The sequence below is a fragment of the Gallinula chloropus genome (assembly GCF_964237585.1).
Source record: "Gallinula chloropus genome assembly, chromosome: 3".
Lineage (NCBI taxonomy): Eukaryota > Metazoa > Chordata > Aves > Gruiformes > Rallidae > Gallinula > Gallinula chloropus.
Genome location: NC_140087.1, coordinates 42,921,241 through 42,940,232, shown reverse-complemented (window position 1 = coordinate 42,940,232; position 18,992 = coordinate 42,921,241). Strand labels below are relative to the sequence as shown.

The 18,992-nt window shown below is 41.2% G+C and overlaps 1 protein-coding gene across 1 annotated transcript; it reads left to right on the top strand.

Annotated features, from left to right (window-relative positions):
• Positions 1 to 5,923: 5,923 nt before the first annotated feature.
• On the top strand, positions 5,924 to 18,723 carry GNG4 (G protein subunit gamma 4). Its single transcript, XM_084261933.1, has 3 exons — positions 5,924 to 5,940; positions 12,054 to 12,159; positions 18,571 to 18,723. Exons 2-3 carry the CDS (start codon positions 12,064 to 12,066, stop codon positions 18,697 to 18,699), a joined length of 225 nt encoding a protein of 74 aa, XP_084118059.1. The 5' UTR covers positions 5,924 to 5,940; positions 12,054 to 12,063; the 3' UTR covers positions 18,700 to 18,723.
• Positions 18,724 to 18,992: the final 269 nt, after the last annotated feature.

Below are 18,992 nucleotides of genomic sequence, written 5' to 3'. Positions count from 1 at the left end.
TGACTATTTTTGCTGCTAACTCATGTCTCCAATGCACTTTAAATCCAAAATAGATCATAGAATATCGTATTTAACTGGATTTTGAAATACTTTGAATGTCTCTAGGTTTTTAAATAGGGCAGTTGAAGGTGGTTGTAAAATTGCATATGGGTGTGCATGAACCTTAAGCATCTACCAGGTCACCAGGAAGCTCTGGTCATATACTCCAATACCAGCAAAGGGACTTGTAAATGCTCTAACATACAAGTCAAAATGCTGCAATATAAAACATAACAGTTACTTTTTTTTTTTCTAAATCACTTCTGGGGCAGAAGTATTAAAAAAAAGATTTATGCTGCTTATTCCCCCTCTTGTGTTGTAAAATATCAGCAGCATAAAGTTTTGTAAATATCTACTAAAATGTCAGCATCTGTATATCTGATTAGTTGAGCGTGGCATTGTTAGCTCTGGGATAAGCAACCCAAAACTTAAAAATCCAAGACCACTTAAAATTGCTTATTTTGAGAAGCAAAGAACTTAGTAGGTGCTTTTTGCACCATCTTACGCTATTGTAATGCTAAAAATTGAATTTCTGTTATCTTTGTATCTGTAATTTTTGCCATCTTCTCTGTTAGTATACTAGTCTTTACAACAAGCAGAAACAAAATATTTGTCCTAGTGATGGGTAGACACCTCATGGCATCATGAAGCAATAGTTAGATCATGTTTTGGGTTTGTTTCTTACTGTAGTGTTAACTCCCTAACTTTGTTACACCTATCTAGTGCAATTCTGTGGCAGAGTATCTATTCTATATACACACAGCTTATCTTCCAGAGCTCTAAAACAAGGTGTAGGAAGGCACAGATGTGTTCCTGTTCTAGTGTCATTGAAGTTCAGTACACTGTAAAATGTTTGAATCTAAGTGCTTGAATAATCAATGTTCATAGGCATCAGATGATTTGGTAGAGTTTACACAGATACACTGTGCAAATTTGTTATTTATTCCTAGGTGCTATTTTTTGAGGGGAAAAAAATAAGCCTCCATTGTGAAAGGCTTAACAAATTGGAATTCTTAGGCCAGATCAAAAATTAACATTTCAGTTGATGGATTTGAAGACCTCTAAACCTGAAATCATGGATGAATGCCTACTAGTCATGCAGATGGTAAAACGAGAGTGCTGTGGAAGTCTGATGTAGTTACATTTTTCTTTTAAATTGCTTTGCTTTTTCATCACTGACATGTTCTGCTATTGCCATACAGATGAACTGCTGTATCTTCTATGCTTAAGGTTCATCTGCCTTCAAAAGACTATATGAAATCATCAAGTTCTGATGAGCATGATGTATACAAGAGATCTTTACACATTTTAAAATTCCAAACAGTCTTCAGAAATTCTTGCATCTTCCTGATTTGAAGAACTATTCAAACTAGAAAAACTTAAGAAAAACACTCTCATAGTCCGTGACACAAAGGTTGATCTTTGGGTTCAGTTAAACAACTGGCTACATACTGTGTGAATTCAACTTCAAGCTGCATATATTGTAAGCAGCACTGTATGGGATGGCTGTAGTCTTGTTTTTCACTGTCTAAATGTTGAGTAAGGTCCAAATACAGACTGAAAATCTTCCTGGCTCGTGTTGAAGTGATGTGCTTTATTTAAGAGGGAAAAAAAAATACAAATGTTGTGGGTTTGGGGTGCTTTTGCGCTCCCTGGTTTGAGGTGTTGTTCACAAAGGCTTATTTTTATAAAGTAGAATTCCACTTGTTACAGATCAATATGCAAAATTGCTGGCCTTGTAAAGAGTGCAATACTATATATTTTTATGTAAAAGTAAAAATGATTTTTTTGAAGCAAGGAGTATTTATTCAGCTTACCATTCTGGAACTACTAAAATAACACTGCAATAGTATCTGTGCATGACGTACTGAAATTCCCTGTAAATGTCACATTCCACACTGTCTTTGTATATATGCAGTCACATTGTTGGGTAATAAACAGATCTTTGTACCAAATTGTTTGAGATTATTAGAAACATGGTTTTGGCTTAGTTTCACCAGTGTTTCTTTAGGGCTCTTGCACACCTTGCTCTAGCTCACTTGCTGCTGGTTCTCATGAAGGGAATAACCCCAGGCACATCACTACACATGTGTCCATCCTTCCTGTACAAGGACTACAACTAAGGCTACAATTCAAATTAAGTTTGAGACTTTCTCCCTCCTCCCAGCAGCCTGTTCCCCAAAACCTTTGAGCCAAAAAGGCAGAAAAGCAACTCTGCTCTGGATTCCAAGGGAAGGAAGAAAAAGGTGCTGGGTAGAAACTTGAGACTGGGAACTCCAAGGGGCTTCTGACAGGCTGTGAAGCTCCTGCTGCTGGAAGCCAGTGTTTTGGGAGAGGTTCATGGGGTAAGGCCTATCCTTCTGATACCACTTGCAGCATTCTGTGGTAAACCCAGATTCTTACTTTCTGATTGTGGGGATATGTCATGAGAGGGAAGGTGAGACAATAGTCAGATCTTCAGAGCGTCCTCACCATTACTGTCAGCCTTGATCTCAGGTTTGAGATCCCACAATGGCTGAGTTCACTTTTTGTTTCTGAGTTAAGCACAATGGGTTTTTTCTGCAGGAAAAGTGGTTTCTGTGAGAAAATAAAAACACTGTTCAACTTTGACTCTGAAACATCAACTCTGGATCTTCTCTGCATGTAAACCATATCTATCTTTGGAGAAAGACTTGAAAGGGTTACTTTGCACGGAGCAAGAGCCTGTCCCTGCTTCCAAGATATCATAGTTTGACCATCTTCAGGAAAGTCAGGATCTATCTCACTTAAAGCCTTGGGAATGCACACTATTGCTCTGAATGTCCCCCTGCTTCCTTTGTTTTCCCCCAGCTCCTTTATACGCTGAGTGTGCTGTCACATGGTGTGGGATATCCCTTTGGTCAGTTGGGGTCAGCTGTCCCAGCTCTATCCCCTCCTGATTCCTTGTGCACCCCCATCACACTCGCTGGTGGGGTGAGAAGCAGCAAAGGCCTTGGCTCTGTGCAAGCGCTGCTCAGCAGTAACCAAAACACCCCTGTGTTACACCGTTTTCAGCACAAATCTGAACTGCAGCCCAGTACCAGCTACTCTGAAGAAAATTAACTCCATCCCAAACAAAACCAGCATGTGTGAGTTACTCTGCATTTTGTGGGTAGAAGTCTACTGAGCAGTGGGGGGAAAGTATCACCTGGTTTGTTACTAACAAACTCTTAGTTTCTCTTTTTTTTCCAGCTACATTGGCTTTTGCATTTTTTTGTTTACAGCTGCATTGGCTTTTTTTTTTCTTTTTGCATATGTAAATAGCAGTCACATTTCTATATACTGCTACTCTATCACAAAAAGCAAAAACCAAATACTACTTAAGCACTGCTTGCCTTGATAAATACCCACTGGAACATCAGTTGAGTTTCTAGAGTCACAGACAGTACTGTTTTCTTTGCTACTGTAGTAAAGTACAAACTACTGCCAAATGACCTCTATGTAGAGATGTACTTGCTTTTACTGCTCTGGAGTGGGGTCATAAAGCCACTTGAGTTTGCATCTGGAGTTAAGTAATAGGCTGCACTGTGTATTTCACAATTTGGGCGGGTCACTTTTGAAAGAGGATTAAGAACTGTATGTGACTGGTCTGATTAGATTCTTATGTTATCCTGGGCTACTCAGCAGAAAGTAGGTGAGTAAGAACAGTACAGATTCTGTAACACAATTGACCAAGGCCCACATAAGCCTTGTCAGGGGCTAGTTCACATAGATACAAGCAATAGATATTCATGACAGCTGTTACAGGGATTGCATTCAAAGCAGGAGCCTCCTAGTTGTGGTGGAGATTAAACAGAAAACTTACCTATAGGATGTATTACAAAAATACATTTTAAAGCAGCCATTTTGCCCCTTATATTTTAGCTTAAAGAATAAAATTATTAGAAACCAGGGGTAAAACTACTGTGTAAGTCGCTGATAATGGTCTGATTATTTGAAGCATTTAGCAAGTGCTCTGTGTCTAATAGCACATAAACCCTTTGTGTTGTAAATAGACCCTTTTGTAGAACAATAATGCAATTTAATGTGAACGAAACAGCAGCAGCATGGGTCAGTTAAGTTTCCCATCAGTTTCAGGAACACTAGTTTAGGCAAGTTTATGAACGTTTACCTTCTTCCTGCTGCATTTCCATCTCATAAGGACCACCCAACAAACCACTGACTCAGACTTTGAAGAGGCTGTCCCTGCTCAAAAGTGCCCTTTAAAATGGGGCTCTTCCCTGCTCTCTTGCCCATAGAAAATAAATGTTACTTGGAAATGCTCTGCTCTATTAAGAGGGGAAAAGTGTCGATAGTAGGATAAGAGAAAAGGGTGACAAATGTTCATTTCTCTAGCTGGAACCACTGCCTTCCTGGGGAACAAAATAGATCGTGGTGATGGTACTCCTACCAACATATTAATTACTGGGCATTCTAATTTTTCAGTTAAAAACATTAATTGGCACTTTGTTATTGTTGACTCTGAAATTTGTAATGGAGAAGTATGTAAAAACAACTTTCATCTCTCAAGCTGGATCGTTTCATTCTCCCATACTAGCCTTGACGAGTCTTAGCGACCCCTTTCTCACACCGGTGGTTTTCCACAGTGGGGGGTTTGGGGTTGGTTTGTTTTACAGGGGCTTGGGTCTGGTGGGTTTTTTTTTTTACTTCGTGGTTCTTTTGTTCAGTGTGAGGAAGGGACACAGAGGCTGGGCTCGCACCCCAAACCCCTGCGCCGTGCACCTTCTGCCCGTTGGCTGTTTGAGAAACACCCGAACGGCTGATTCCTGGTGCCTGCTGGAACCGGGGAAGTAGGTGGCTGCAGCAGGAAGCAGGAGGCCAGCCCTGCCGGCACCCCCCTGACAGGTGCCGCTGCCCGGCACGGAGGAAAGGTAAATCTCGCGGGCGGGAGCGGACAGGACGGCGCGGAGCCGTGCCCGCGCCTCAAGTTCCACCCGGGGCCAGAGCCGGCTTCCCGCCTCGCACTCTGCGGGCGGCCGCGGGCCGTTAACGGCCGCTCGCGCGGCGCGAGGAGGGCCGCTAGCGGGGGCGCCGAGGGGCGGGGGCCGCGCCGCGGGAGGCGCGAGGGCGGCGGCAGCCGTTGGCCGCCCGTCAGCGCCGGCCGCGCCATGTGCCGCCGCCGGGCACCGAGCCGGGCTGCCAGCAGCCTCTCTCCCTGCCTGCCGCCGCCCGCGCACGGTGAGTGTCCGGGGGGCACCGGGCGAGTCCCCGCCGCTACGCGGGGATGTGGGAGAAGGTGCCGGGTGGGGCGAGGCGGGATAAGGGAGGTTGAACTGGCGGCGGGGCGGCTCTGGCCGGGGTGCTGGCCCGGCGGGCGGGCTGGTAGCGGCGCTTCCACGCGGGGGTTTCTCCGTCGCTGCGACGGCTCCGGTGTCGTGGGTGGACCCGCGGCTGCCTCCGCTTGACCGGGGCGCGACCCGCGCTCCGCCGCCGGTCGCGTTGCTCCGCCCGGTTGGTCCCGGCGGCTGTTGGTAAACAACGCCCCGCTCAGCTGGCGGCGGCCGCGCCTTGCGGACGGAGTTACCCGACTGTCCGCAAAAGTCAGCCTCGGGCTTTGGGTTGTGCCGCTGTCGTCTCCGTCGGAGGGGAACGGGCCCTTCCCTGACGAACCTGCCTCGGCCCCGGGTAGCCCTCCCCGCGGGCGGGCAGCTGGGGTCTCTGCCCAGCCGCCTGCTCCTCTCCCCTCAGCGGGCGGCGTGGAGACGCGCGGCAGCGGCAGCTGTTCCCGCTGGCTGGTTGGGGCTGATGGAGGAATAAATCTTGCTGCCCAGCCGCTGCTGGCGGCGGCTGTTGGTGCGCGGCGCTGTCAAGTGCGAAGCGATTGAAGTCGCGCAGCGAGGCAGAAAACTCTTTAACAACTTGAAAAACGTTCCTGTCCCGCAGGTAACAAAGCGCCAAGCTTCTCGGAGGTGTTTTCTCTACTTGACATGCTGCGAATCAGTACGAATGAATTTTAAATGAGATTTAAGTGGAATAATCAAACTTCTCTGTGTATTTCTGTAGAGGGTCACAACTATCTTTTAAAGTTAGCCCAAGAGGTGAAAAAGTAGGTAGGACTCATCGTTCTGCCTCAGACTGGATCTCTGATGGAGTTTGCTGGACAGTACGTGCATGTAACCGGTACGCTGGTGATAAATACTGCATGAAAACATTGTCCTTGGGAAACGTTGTTCGGCCAATTCCTCAGATTTTTAAGTGTTGAGAAGTGAGGTGATGTTGAGGGGCAAAAGATTTGGGAATGGTGGCAAGAATTTTTGGAACTCGCCAGCTGGACTGGGTGTAGTGCCTGTGTTAGATGGAAACTGAGCTGTTGAAGTTTGGCTGTTTTGCAATTTTGTGAGCAGCAGTTACTTTTAAAATCATATTTATAGAATGAAAATGGTATTCTGACCTTATTGTGAACCTTGCCTTGAAATATTTCTTCTCATACTACTAAACTTCTCCTTTGTGGATGGAGTATAAAACTGTAGTAATTTTCTGTTATTTCTTCACACAGCTATGGGATAGAGAAAGCAAAAGGATTCCTTACCCTTCCTCTGCTTACAGAGCTACATCAAGTGCAGTAAATCTTGGTGTAAGCACTGAGGTAGCGGGACAGTTGTTCCTATCCCCTTTGAACCATGCAGATGAAGAAGTTACCTGTGTCGTGTGGACAGTGATGCTGGCATAGACAGCTACTGTTATTAGTGCAGGGGTATTTCTAAAGTTTTTCTTACCTCAGTAGCAACTGGAAAACTCCTCTGGGTTGGGAGGGTTTTTGTTTTCCTTTTTTCCTTCCCTTAAAACTCCTTTGCTATGCCAGTCTGCCATCAAACATTGGTGCGGCTGTAAATGGTGCTGTTTATATTCCTGGTGTGTTTGCAAGTGGGTAATGAAATGTGAGGATCTTTCCACCACTTAAAATGGGATTTGCAGATCATAATTCAGGGTTGATTTCCCCCTAATGTCATTAGGGCTTAATTGCATGATTGGGTTACCTTTTCGATTGTGTTGCATGGTCCAAGAAGTATAGAACTTTTGTGGAAGGTGTTTTTCAGAGTCGTGAACTCCAGGTTCTCTAGCAATTTCAGATCCATCACTTTAGATTGCGGAAAGAATACAGAAAGCTATAATTGGGTTTGGGGCTTTTTAGATCAAATTCTACAGGTCACTCTTTTGGTATGGTGTTTTAAGGTTGCACTTGGAAGTGGAGAGGGAAAATTTGCAGTGTGTTTTTTTCATCTCTGTTGTTTGCAATAATCCATTTTAAAGAGTTTCTCCGTTGTATTTTGTGTCATTGGTACTCAAATTTTCAGACCTTTTTCAGTGTTCTATGAACAAGTAAATGTAGGTTGTGCTCCTTACCCCTATGCAAGGTCAAGCTGTACCTGCAAATACTTGTGCAACTTCCTGGGTTATCATAAGATAAGTTGGCCTTTGAAGTGCTGTTGGGTACAATCTAATCTATTCTAAAAACAAATAAAGAGAAGTTGCTCTTCACGAGCATTTTTATGAGCCTTATGAGCCCTGGAGATTAAGATTTTTGGCACAAATTAGTTAACTGCACCCAGATAAAGGATGAAGTTCATATGAGGTTAAAAAATCCCAAAACCCCTGAAAATTCACCCAGCTGGGAGGCTGTTGCTACTGAGCTTTCAGAAGCAAGCCTTTAGGAAATGGCTGGCTAGGGTCATGTGCTAGTCAGCAGAAAATACTTGGTTGAAAGAGGCCGTGTAGCTGCTGTCACTATTCTTTGTTAACGTGACTGCCGTTCCCCTGAAAGACTCACAGAGACTAGATTAATGAGGGCAGCGTGCTGCAAAAAACCATGCTGGATAAATGAGCTCCTGTACAGCCTGGGTCTGCTGGCACACATCAATGACATGTAGAGTGCACGTAGTCTGATCACTAACATAGTTACTGTAACTACGGTGATTATCAGGACCTGTGTACGTGTGTATCACTCTTAACTTAATAGGGGCCTGCTGGAAAAACAACCAGGAGTGAACATTAGTGAGCCCAGCTGAGCAATTCAAGGCTTTTTAGGTGATTTAAAGGACAGGGAGGAATTATTCCTTTCGAGCGTCCAAAGAAGTGTGACCAGTTGAGGGAGGGGATTCTGCCCCTCTACTCTGCTCTGATGAGACCTTGCCTGGAGTGCTGTGTCCAGCTCTGGGGGCCCCAGTAAAAGACAGATATGGAGCTGTTGGAGCGAGTCCAGGGGAGGGACATGAAGATGATCAGAGCGCTGGAGCACCTCTCCTAAGAAGACAGGATGAGGGAGTTGGGCTTCTTCAGTCTGGAAAAGAGAAGGCTCCATGGAGAACTTAGAACAGCCTTTCAGTATCTGAAGGGCCTACAGGAGAGCTGGAGAGGGGCTGTTTACAAGGGCAGGGAGTGACAGGTCAAAAGGTAGTAGTGGGCTTAAGCTGAGAGAGGGGACATTCAAAATAGATACAAGGAAGAAATTTATCATGGGGGTGGTGAGGGACTGGGTCGAGTTCCCCAGAGAATTGGTAGATGGCCCATCCCTGGAAACATTCAAGGTCAGTTTGGATGGGGCATGGAGCAACATAATTGAGTTGAAGATTTCCCTGTTCATTGTGGAAGTGTTGGACTTAGATGACCAACCTAAACTATTCTATGATCCTGTAGGCTGCCCCCCAGATACAAGACAAAGCTTATCATGCCATCCAGGGGGTCTAAAGGCCTCAAGAATACTTGAATGTTTAACAGGAGCTGCCTTGGGAGAGGGTCGCAGTTATTTGTCAGGTTGTAGCCTGAAAGGAAGCCCTGAGAGAGATCCCAGGAGAGGGTGTTTGAAGGAGGAGGCTTCCTTGTCTTCCAGGAAATGGTTGTTCAGGGAAGGGTGTGCAATAGACTCTTGTTATTAAAATTTCTTTTCTCTTCAGAGCTTTATTTCTAAGTGACAGTATTACTTCTTCAAAGAATGTTAAGCTTAAAGTCATTAAAGAATATCACAGGTCCTGAGGAGAGCCAAATTGAAGCCCGGGCTTTGTCAGCAAAGAGGACCAGTTGATTGCAGCCTGGTTTGAAAGTGTCAACATCACCTATAGGGCCTAAACCGGTGCACAAGTAACATGCTGTATTTGCAGAAAGTGACAGAAGGCAGGGGTACACATAGTTTGGTAAGTGAAATGTAAAACATGAGAAATCCACCTTATAAAAGTTCTGAAACCCAAACTGTCTATATGAAAATAAGAGATTAAACACTTAAATGGGTGCTAAGCAATTCCATAAATATGGTAGTTAAATATTTAAGTGCATGTAAAAGCCAGGGTAGGGACAGGATTTTGGAAGAGAACAAATGTCCTTCGGAGTATAAACAAACCTTTTACTTGGGATAAGTGGAATTTTACTTCAATGGCTGAAACACACAGTGCTAGACTTTCCTTTTCTTAAACTTCTTTTTATCAAACCTCATAATCTGATTGTGAAATAGTTCCAGAGAAGTTATATATTTTCATTTTGAAATAGCTCCCCATATATTGTTTCAGAATATAGGTAAGGACGTACTATGTTTGTGACACTGTTTTGGAAACACGGTTTGAATTTTGTAAAGCATTTTTTTGCCTAATAGTCTTTTCAGAATTCCATTATGGTCTTAGCTCAGACTCTTACTCAGTAGATACATAAAATCTAGCAGGGACTACTAGAAACAGTGTTCTCATCAACTTTGATACAGCCAGTGATGGTTCAAATTGTTTATCTCTAATGATTATAACTTTTATGGTTTGATTGAATGAATTGCCAGAAAAGCTTGGGAGATCTGGAATTCTCTAGACTGTTCATGGAGGTTCAGTTGTTTAATTCACTTTAATTTAAATGTATCATTCAAAATTAAATTTCTAATTGCCTCTGCATTTGAGCAAATGTAGAAATGTCTCTGTGACTTCATTTAGCTTGGACTTCTTTGGCTCTGTGGTCATTAGTAGTCTGTCTGTGGAGATGACAACAAAATTTAAACGATTAGTGCTTGTGGGGGTGTCATTTTGTAAACAAAGATAAATGTGTTTATTTTTGTCCTTATGGACACTTCAAAACTTAAAAGCTAGAGGAGTTGAGGTGAACAAAAAGTTCAGAGATGAGCTGTAATTCAGAACCTCCTGCTCTTGTGAATGTCTGTCCTTTCTGCTTCTCTACTGCAAGTCAAAACGTGTCTAAAAATTGGAGGCTGTTGGTTGTGGGCTTTTCTGCCATACGTGGTGGTTTATGCAAAGCCAGTTCCTCCACATGTATTTAATCCTGTGCCTTGTGAGGAATATGAGATAAAAGATTGTAAGCAAAAACCAAGAGAAAAAAAGCAAGCTACTGTGTTGTGACATGATTTTAGTTTGTTGGAGCACGTGCTAGGGGGAAGCCACTGTGTTCCATTCAAATGACATATACAGAAAACCTGTTCTTCGTCTTGGCATTTATTAAAGTGTTCCTTTTATTTGGCACAATTAACAAATTTTAAGGTCCATTTCCTCTGCCTAGACTTCTACAAGTGATGAAAAAGATTGTATTGTTTCTTCAAATTAACACTGGGCATGTTTGCCGTTGTGTTGATATTCCACTGTCTCCTCTTACAGGACAGGATACTGATGTTAGAAAGGGGAAGAAATCAAAGCACTTGAAAAGTTGATCCTTCATTCTTTCTGTGCTCTGGGTTGTGTACCTCTGACTCTAACATGGTTACGACATTGTATGTACTTGCTTTTTTTCAAAGAACATTTCTTGTGTCCCACTTAACTTCCTGTTTGCATTTTATACCCCAGGTGAGCTACTGAGGTTTGAGAGGGGAAGTATTTGTAGTTCTAGGTATTCGTTTGTCCAGAAATAAGCTGCAAAAGTTAATTTTGAAAGACCTGAACCTAACTTTTGGCAGAAACACAAAATACCTCCTTTTGTGTGTTTCTCTTGTGTCTCATCTGCTTCTCACACCCTGTGCCCTTTGCATTGCCTATTGGTTTCTATCACTCAGTGCTAGTCTTACCTTGCTTCAGGTGGACCCTGTGGCATACCATATATACACGACCATAAGCGAGTGTTTTGGCTGGTCAAAACCTCAACACCTAGTCTCACAAGCTAGTTTTAACTAGTCCAGAACCTGTCTAGGTTACCTGTGTTCTATCTTCTCTTTTTTCCTATGTGAGCTTAGATCAACTTCCAATGACTTCAAAATGGTAATTGTTACTTATGCTGGACCAGTGCAGCAAAACGGTGTCAGCAGGAGTTCTCCTAACATGCAGACCACTTAGGGCATGTATGTCGTAAGCTTATTCAAAGTTCACATGTAGTCATCTAGTAACAACGCTGAGGACTGCATGAGAACGACCTGACCCACCCTCAAGCCCTCTGGGAGCAGCAGTGCAAGAAAACCAGATAGCTTAATTAGATGTCCCTTCCCAAAAGCTGCAGATCCTTAAAAAAAAGCATTCCTATACTGTATAGGATACTGTACTGGTTTTTAGTTATAGTTATCTTTAGTCTTCACTGGGGAATGTGTAAGCAGAAAGTTGGAAAGCACTGCGTTATTTCTTCTTAATCTCTTACTTCATTTTTAAACCCCTTAAATCTATAGTCAGAATTTTTATTTGTTCTCTGTCTTAAAATTTGTGGCATTCATTTCCACTGTGTGCATTTCTGAAGTTATTTCATGTTACGAGGTGTAACTGGGGTATGGAGCCAAATGGTGTAATGGCTGCAAGGTCTGTTTGTGAACAGCTCTTCTTCCTTGGCATTCTGAACCCGGGAAACCATTTCTTCCCTGAAATGCCCTGTATTTGTATGTAGTTTGCAGAGTTCAGATTGAGTACTGGCAGCTAAGGACACAGATATGTAATGCAGTAAGGGGCATGTACTGAACAAGAGACTAGAAATAAATGGTGCCTGGTTTGTACTTGTGCCATACAGCCTGGCAGTGTCAGTGTGCTGAGTTAGTTAACTGTCCTCTTGGTGACTGCTGTATTAGGTACCTTACTTTTAAACTGTCTCAACTTTGTCTCTTCTAGGAAAACCAAAATGAAAGAATTGGTGTCAAACAGTACAACCAATATATCTCAAGCCAGGAAAGCTGTGGAACAATTAAAAATGGAAGCATACATGGATAGGATGAAGGTAAACTTAGACATATTGTTGATAATTTGAATTCATTCACTAGTTTGTGGTACAGCCTCACTTCAATATTGCAGAAAGACTCAATCAGCTGAAATAAAAATTCTGTGTTGGATTGAAATAAAATCTATGTCAGACTATAAACCAATATTCAATACTGAGAATTAGTTACATGCTAACTCACGAGGTGATTTCCAAAGGCTTGCTTCTAGTCTGCTTCTGTATGAGTGTCTTTTACATCCATCAAAAAGTGGCATTTTTTGAAATATTTAAAATCAGCTGGCAGGTGCACAGGTGCTCTTCTTTCTCACCTGTAGCTGAATATAAGTGCAGCTCAGGTTTCTCTGTTCTCTCCTTTGAGAACTAGAGTAAGTCTAAAATATACTGCACTACTTGTGAATAATCATGAGACAAGCTGAATTGCTTTGCTTTGTTTTGTTTTAGCACAGATGTCATTGCAGAAAAATTATGTATGATTGCAGTGTTCAGTTATGATTCTTCACTCTTGACACCCTGTTGTACGTGAAGGTTTGGTTTTATCGTGCCTCTCAATGTATGTGGATTAAATATTTTAGCTAAAGGCACTATTAAACAGAGGTTCTCCACATTTTTAACCAGGAAAGCCTACGGATTGTTCTTCCCTGTCATTTTGTCTTCCACTAGGCTAAATTTTTGTTAATAAATCAACCCCCTAAAAAATAATAATGTCATAGAAAGTTTTAAGAGAGCAATGCTCAGCTCTTTTGCTTTCTCTCTGTCTCTGCCTGCCTCTGAAAATAGGGAATAATTGTTGGGATGAAAAATTCAGCCTCGACAGGTAAGAAGATTTGAGAGATGGAAGGACTACAAAAAGGAATACGTTTAAATAATCAGGTTTTCTAGGAACAGCTGTAACTGATTTGTTACACACAGTTACTGAGGTTACAAACTCAATAAGACAGTTAAGAAATGTACACAAAATTCTTCATGTAGTCTTAACTCAATCTGTTTGTCCATCCGTCCTGTGTGCTGAAATTCTGCATGTAGTCAGCATGGGAGGGGGGGGATAATAGTATATAATTACAATTTTAAAATAGCATCAGATCATAAACTCACTAATTAGAAATATAGCATTTATAATTCAGAAATATTAATGTGATTCACATGAATAGTGCATCTTACATGAAAATAGGAAAGGTTATTTTTACAGTTAGTTTAATTAAAAAGATTACAGTTCTTCCCTTAAAAAGAATGCAAGCATGGCAAGCCTGAAAAACGGAGAGCTTGAAAGTGCAATTATGTCACCTTTGAAAATGGCTTGAGACCAGAAAGGCACCAAATAAAATCTGATGTGTTTCAGAATCCTGGGGTGTTCCTATGCTAACACAAACCAAATAAAATTTGCAAAATTTTTTTTGTCTTGATTTCTGTAATTACTTTGAACGCGTATATGAGGGATTGTGAGAAGAGTTTGGTTGGTCTTTTATTCCCTCAAGATCTGCCTTTTAATCTTGAAACAGTTAGGAGTGTGTTTCAGTATAGCCAAACTTGACCAAGAAACTTCCCAGTAGTTTCAGCAGGAGACTCAGAGTTGTCACATTATAACTCTAAAGGCAGAGAAATTAACTTCCTTTTTTCTGCTCTTTTGCATCTGCTTAAATTAGTTAGACATTGAACAAAAGATTAGTGCTTACCAGATAATGTAATTAAACAGTGTTTTGCAAGTAGCTATAGCCAAATGGTTATTTGTACAATAGACAAGGTCACATTGTCAACATTAGAAAGGTGCCTGTATTGTTGACTAGGGAAATCAGAAGTTCCAGCTCATTTTGTGCTACAGAGACACTTTGTTTTCCATGCACGATGCTTCTGTAACCAGCAAGAATTGGGCCTGCTGAATTAAAATGTAGTTAGAAGTATGTTGATAGATGCCCATTCCCTGCTGTGTTCTGGATTTTTCAACCAATTTAAAAATCAAGTCCTAGAGCCAGTCAGGATGGGAAGCAGTGCAGCAATCTGAGGTTCCACCATGACAACTCACTGTTGAGATATGAAAGAAACAGGTCAGCTTAAAAGGAGAGGGTGAAGTTATTGCTGTGTTGTTCTGTAGTTTGATGAGTTTTACTCAGGTGGATTAATGTAAACTGTAGGATTGTAAATGGTTCTGCCTTATTCCCCACAGAAGGAATGGCTAGAACCATAATGGAGAAGTAAGTAGAAAACAGGAGATGCAGATTCCAAGCTAGGAAGCATCAAACAAATTCAGACAAACAGTGACTTCAGGGCTAGTAGAATAATGTGTCTTTAAAAGGTGCTAGCAGTGGAGACAGCCAAGATAGTAATGCTGCTTTAGCACAGTTGTCCCCAGAATAAAGCACTATTTAATCTTCTCTTTGCAAATAGCAATGCAAGGAGGAGCACTCTGGCATTTAAGAATCGTGGTGTATCAATTATTATTCCATTTTCTTTTTTCTTAAAAAGGTAGCAAATACTCCTATCTGGCTCTGAATAGTGTTGGGAGATAAGCGGTGGGGTGGCCAATAAATGCATGTGAATCCCTTTGTTTTAGATGCAAAGGATAAGCAGAGTGGGTGTTGTAGCAAGGATGGTAATTAGTCACAATCCATGACAAGACAGTTGACATAGTAATTGCAGCATTTTGCCCTGTCATTGAAGCTTATAATTATTAGTGCAGCTAACAGGATTATGTTCTAACTTTGGCTGTTTTTATCACCTCTGTTATTCTGAAATAAAATGGTAAAATTCCACAGTCCTCCTGAGACTAATTCTTTAAAGCATCAGGCTTGAGTGTTTTGTTGGGGTGTTTTGTTGGGTTTTTTTTTTCCCTTTTGGTAATTTGACAACCAGATGTATTTTTCACTAAATGGAATAAAAATTATATAAAATATGGGATCAGCATGATAGCTACATACTCCATCCCCTCTATCAATGTACTTTATGAGATTTTAAAAAATGTAACGTTAAATTTCTGTTAGAATTCATCAATCAAAGTGGAGCCCAATTTTTTTCTTTAGCCGCTTTGGCAATATATAAAAATTACTTTGAATCTGCAGACCAAGCTGTATTTTGTAGGAGAGCTGAAGTGATAAATGTGTTGGCTTGACTATTCAGATCACATGCATTTATTTAAATTCCTAATAGAAGCTATTCTGGAACTGTCCAGCAGCATTTAGCTAAAAATAAACATAAAGGTGAGTAAAAACTATGATAGTGGCCTTCATTTAACTCCCTCTGCAGCACAAACAGGGTGATCAGCACATTATTTTGTATAGTAGCAAGCCTCAGTAGTGGCCATTAGGAAACCTCTGGTGCTGACATATGCTAAAAACAGCCATCTCCTCTGTAGCCTTAATGCGATGCTCAATGCAGAGGTCTTCCACCTCTGTTGTTCTGAATAATAACACTGAGCAGGAAACTTGCTGGAGGCAATATTGTGTTTTGCTCTTTTTTTGGCCTCAGTTCTGACCTTGCCAACGCTGCTCACAGCCACAGAATCCAACGTTTCCATTGCTCCTGGAGTGTGATCACCTAACTCAACTCCTCTTAGTGAGTGGTCATGATTCCACTGTGCAAGCTTGAGCTACCCCACTTTTAGTGAAGAAATGGCTGCAACTCACTTTTATAACTACTGTAATCCAAATAGGAGGATTTCTCCTCCCCAAACCTTCTACCTTTTTAAAGGATGTGAAAGTGTGCTGAAATGCAATGGTGTTCTTCAGTTCCTTGTTGCAGGTTTGTTTTCTACTAAATCACACCATGGTTTGTTTAAAAGCAAATTAATTTGTTGTTTAAATACTGCGATGTTAAAGAAAGTGCTTGCTCTGCTTCATGGCACTACTACCAGCATTGGAGGACAAGCTAGATACAAAAATTTAATGTGTGCTTTTGCTAGTAAAAATATTTTCCATTGTTATATAATGTCAAAGCAAATATGTAGAGAAACAGTTAGAAAATTATATTACTGGGTTTATCCCTCTTAAAAACAATGATTGAAATTGCACTTCTCTTCCATCAAACAAAAAGCAGTGTACTCGGCCTGATGTTGCTTATCCATTTGTGGAACAAGCAAGATAGTTAAGGGGAAGGTCAGTGTGGTTGAAGTCCAGCATTGGTTCTCTGCTCCTGTAGAGTCAGTCTTTTGAAAAAGATGGTTGGTTTAATGAATAAAATAACTTACTTGGTAGCTTAATTGAAGACAAAACGTGCTAAGCATCTTTAACAAACCCTGTCTCTGGGACCCAGACAGTAAGATTAACTCTCCACTCTTTTGTGGTAGTAACATTTATTATGACATAGCACTGAAAGTATCACTGACCCTTTTGTGGTCACCTGTGGCTCTGAGTTTGACTTGCTCTGTTTGAATGCAAGAGTTCAGGACCAGCTAATAAATTAACTGAAGCATAGAGCTGCATTAATTTAAGACATGCAGCTGAACTTGGAGGATAACAGAAACATGAAAATGTGTACATTTAATTAGGAGTGTACTGGTCATTGCAGAAGTATTTTCAAGTAATGACAAAATGTTGCGGTGATACATCGTCCTGACATTACTAGAAACATGCTGCCCTCCTGCTCAGTGGAAGCGTTCTATGCTAGTTTATACCTTTGTTGAGGTACTGCAGAGGTCATTAGCAAAGGAAAGAATGTTTGCTGTCTTTGATCTTTCCTGGGCTTGATAGGAATTTCAGTCTGCCTATGTTGTGCCTCTCTCTGGAGAATCTGTGTTTGGGCATTACAGTTCTATATCTCTACTCTAGACAGTGCCCTCACACTCTAAGCCTTGTTCTTTTGTCATTGCTTTCTTTGTACTTAAGTCAGTCATTTTCCACAGCTTGTTTGGCCTGCTTCTCTTTCTCAAAAGACTAGTTCTTCTGAATATCTCTGCTGATTTGCTTAGTCTTCTGCTTTGCATCAGCCCAGCATGTTTTTCACATGTAGTGTCCCTGCCCACCTTTTTGTCTTACAGGCCAATTCAAAGGCAAACTCATGTCAAGTAAGGTAAACTTCCTCTGCTAGGAGGATAGTCTATACTGGGATGCTAGCTATATGTACTTACAGGCTTAAGCATTCTACAAAGGCATGTTTTGGTGGACATTTAAAACAAAGAAAGAAACAAACAAAAGTTGGTTATTTTCTCCCAGAATTTAGTTTAAATTTCATGTGAATCCTGATCCGACACCCATGGACTTTATAGGTCTAATATGAAGCCTACTACAGGCTGGACTCATGCCAAAGCAAGCAGGGTGTGGGGAAGCTAAAGCTAACAGTGATGACACACCTGCTAGGAAAATACCAGAAATCAGATTTGGTTTTCCTCTTCACTGTAGCTGTACAAACGTGCTGACCTTCTCCTGTCTGACTTTGGGAGAAGCTGTCGTGGTGCTCAGAGAAAAAGCTTTTTTATACAGGCTTCCTATCTTGTTTTCTCAACTGTATAGTATTGAAAGCACAATAATTAATAATTAAACAGAGTGAAGAGATACAGATAGCTGTAAATACCTTGTTAACTGAGCAGAGCAAAAAATATTTTGCATATCCATTCTAAACTCTTGAGAAAATGAGTCGCAGCAGCCTGATGTCACCAGTAGTCCTGCGGCACAAAGCTGGTTTCAGCTACAGCTGAAACAGTTTAATGCTTCGTTTTTCATTTCATACAAAATACCTTGTATGCCAATGCACTGTTACATTTCTGCAGGACTTTTCCTTAAGCTTAAACCAATATTCTGGATGTGGAGACTTTAGAATTGTTCATTTTAGATTTATAAAAATATTAAGATAAACCTGAGCATTATCTTTAATGTTTTTTTAATGGTATTAATACAGTGCTACTTATAACTTACTAAGCAGAAGATACTAGTCTGGCTTTTTTGAAAAGAGCAATATTTAACTTAAACTTGATCACAGCTCTCATTTTGTTCCTGATTTTCTAATTATTTCTTTTTAATCCCACAGTCACGTGCCTAAAGAAATGTTTGTTTTGCATCCAGAGGAGCAAAGGGCAGAGAGAGTGTTTGTGGAGAACCTTACAACCTTGCTGCTCCATGACTGGGAATAAGCACTGAGGCAGGCAGCCGCTAGGGAAATACACACTCCTAAGAGAATCACTATTGCTTATGGGCCATGAGCATAGACATGTTTTAATGAGCTTGTGCTCCTGACCTTCCTTTGGATGGAGAGGAACAGCTGAACATGGATCACATAAATTGATTGTCACCATGTTAAATAAAATGTATATAAGGATTACTAGGCCTAGGAAGAGCAAAGTCAGAATGATGTCTCTAGTAATTTAAAGGATAGACCAGACTGCTCCTATTTTATGATAGCCTCCATTATCGTGTGTTACATGAAGAATTTTTCTGTGTGCTGGTTGCTTCAGAACTAAGTTTACAGTAGTTCTCTCTTCTTTTCTATCAGGTATCCAAGGCTGCAGCAGATTTATTGGCATATTGTGATGCTCATATTGGAGAAGATCCCCTTATTATTCCAGTGCCTGCATCTGAAAATCCCTTTAGGGAGAAGAAACTCTTTTGTACTATCCTTTGAGCTACTTTTCAATTAAAAATGTCTTCTGCTACAATTTGGTATCAGTGTTGCATGCTTTTAGTTTTAGCTTTTTTTTTTCTTCAGCTATCAATACTTAGCCTATAACTACAATATATTTTAGGAGGTAGTGCATTTTCTGGTAAAAAATCTGAAAAAAAATCACAGTAATCCTTATCTTTCAGACCAATGTACAAGTTTAATTCCAGTTCTTCCTAAAGTTGGGTGGTTTTGGCCTCAATGGCAATATTGACTACAGTATCAAATTGTAGATACCTTTGCCAGTCATAGATTTT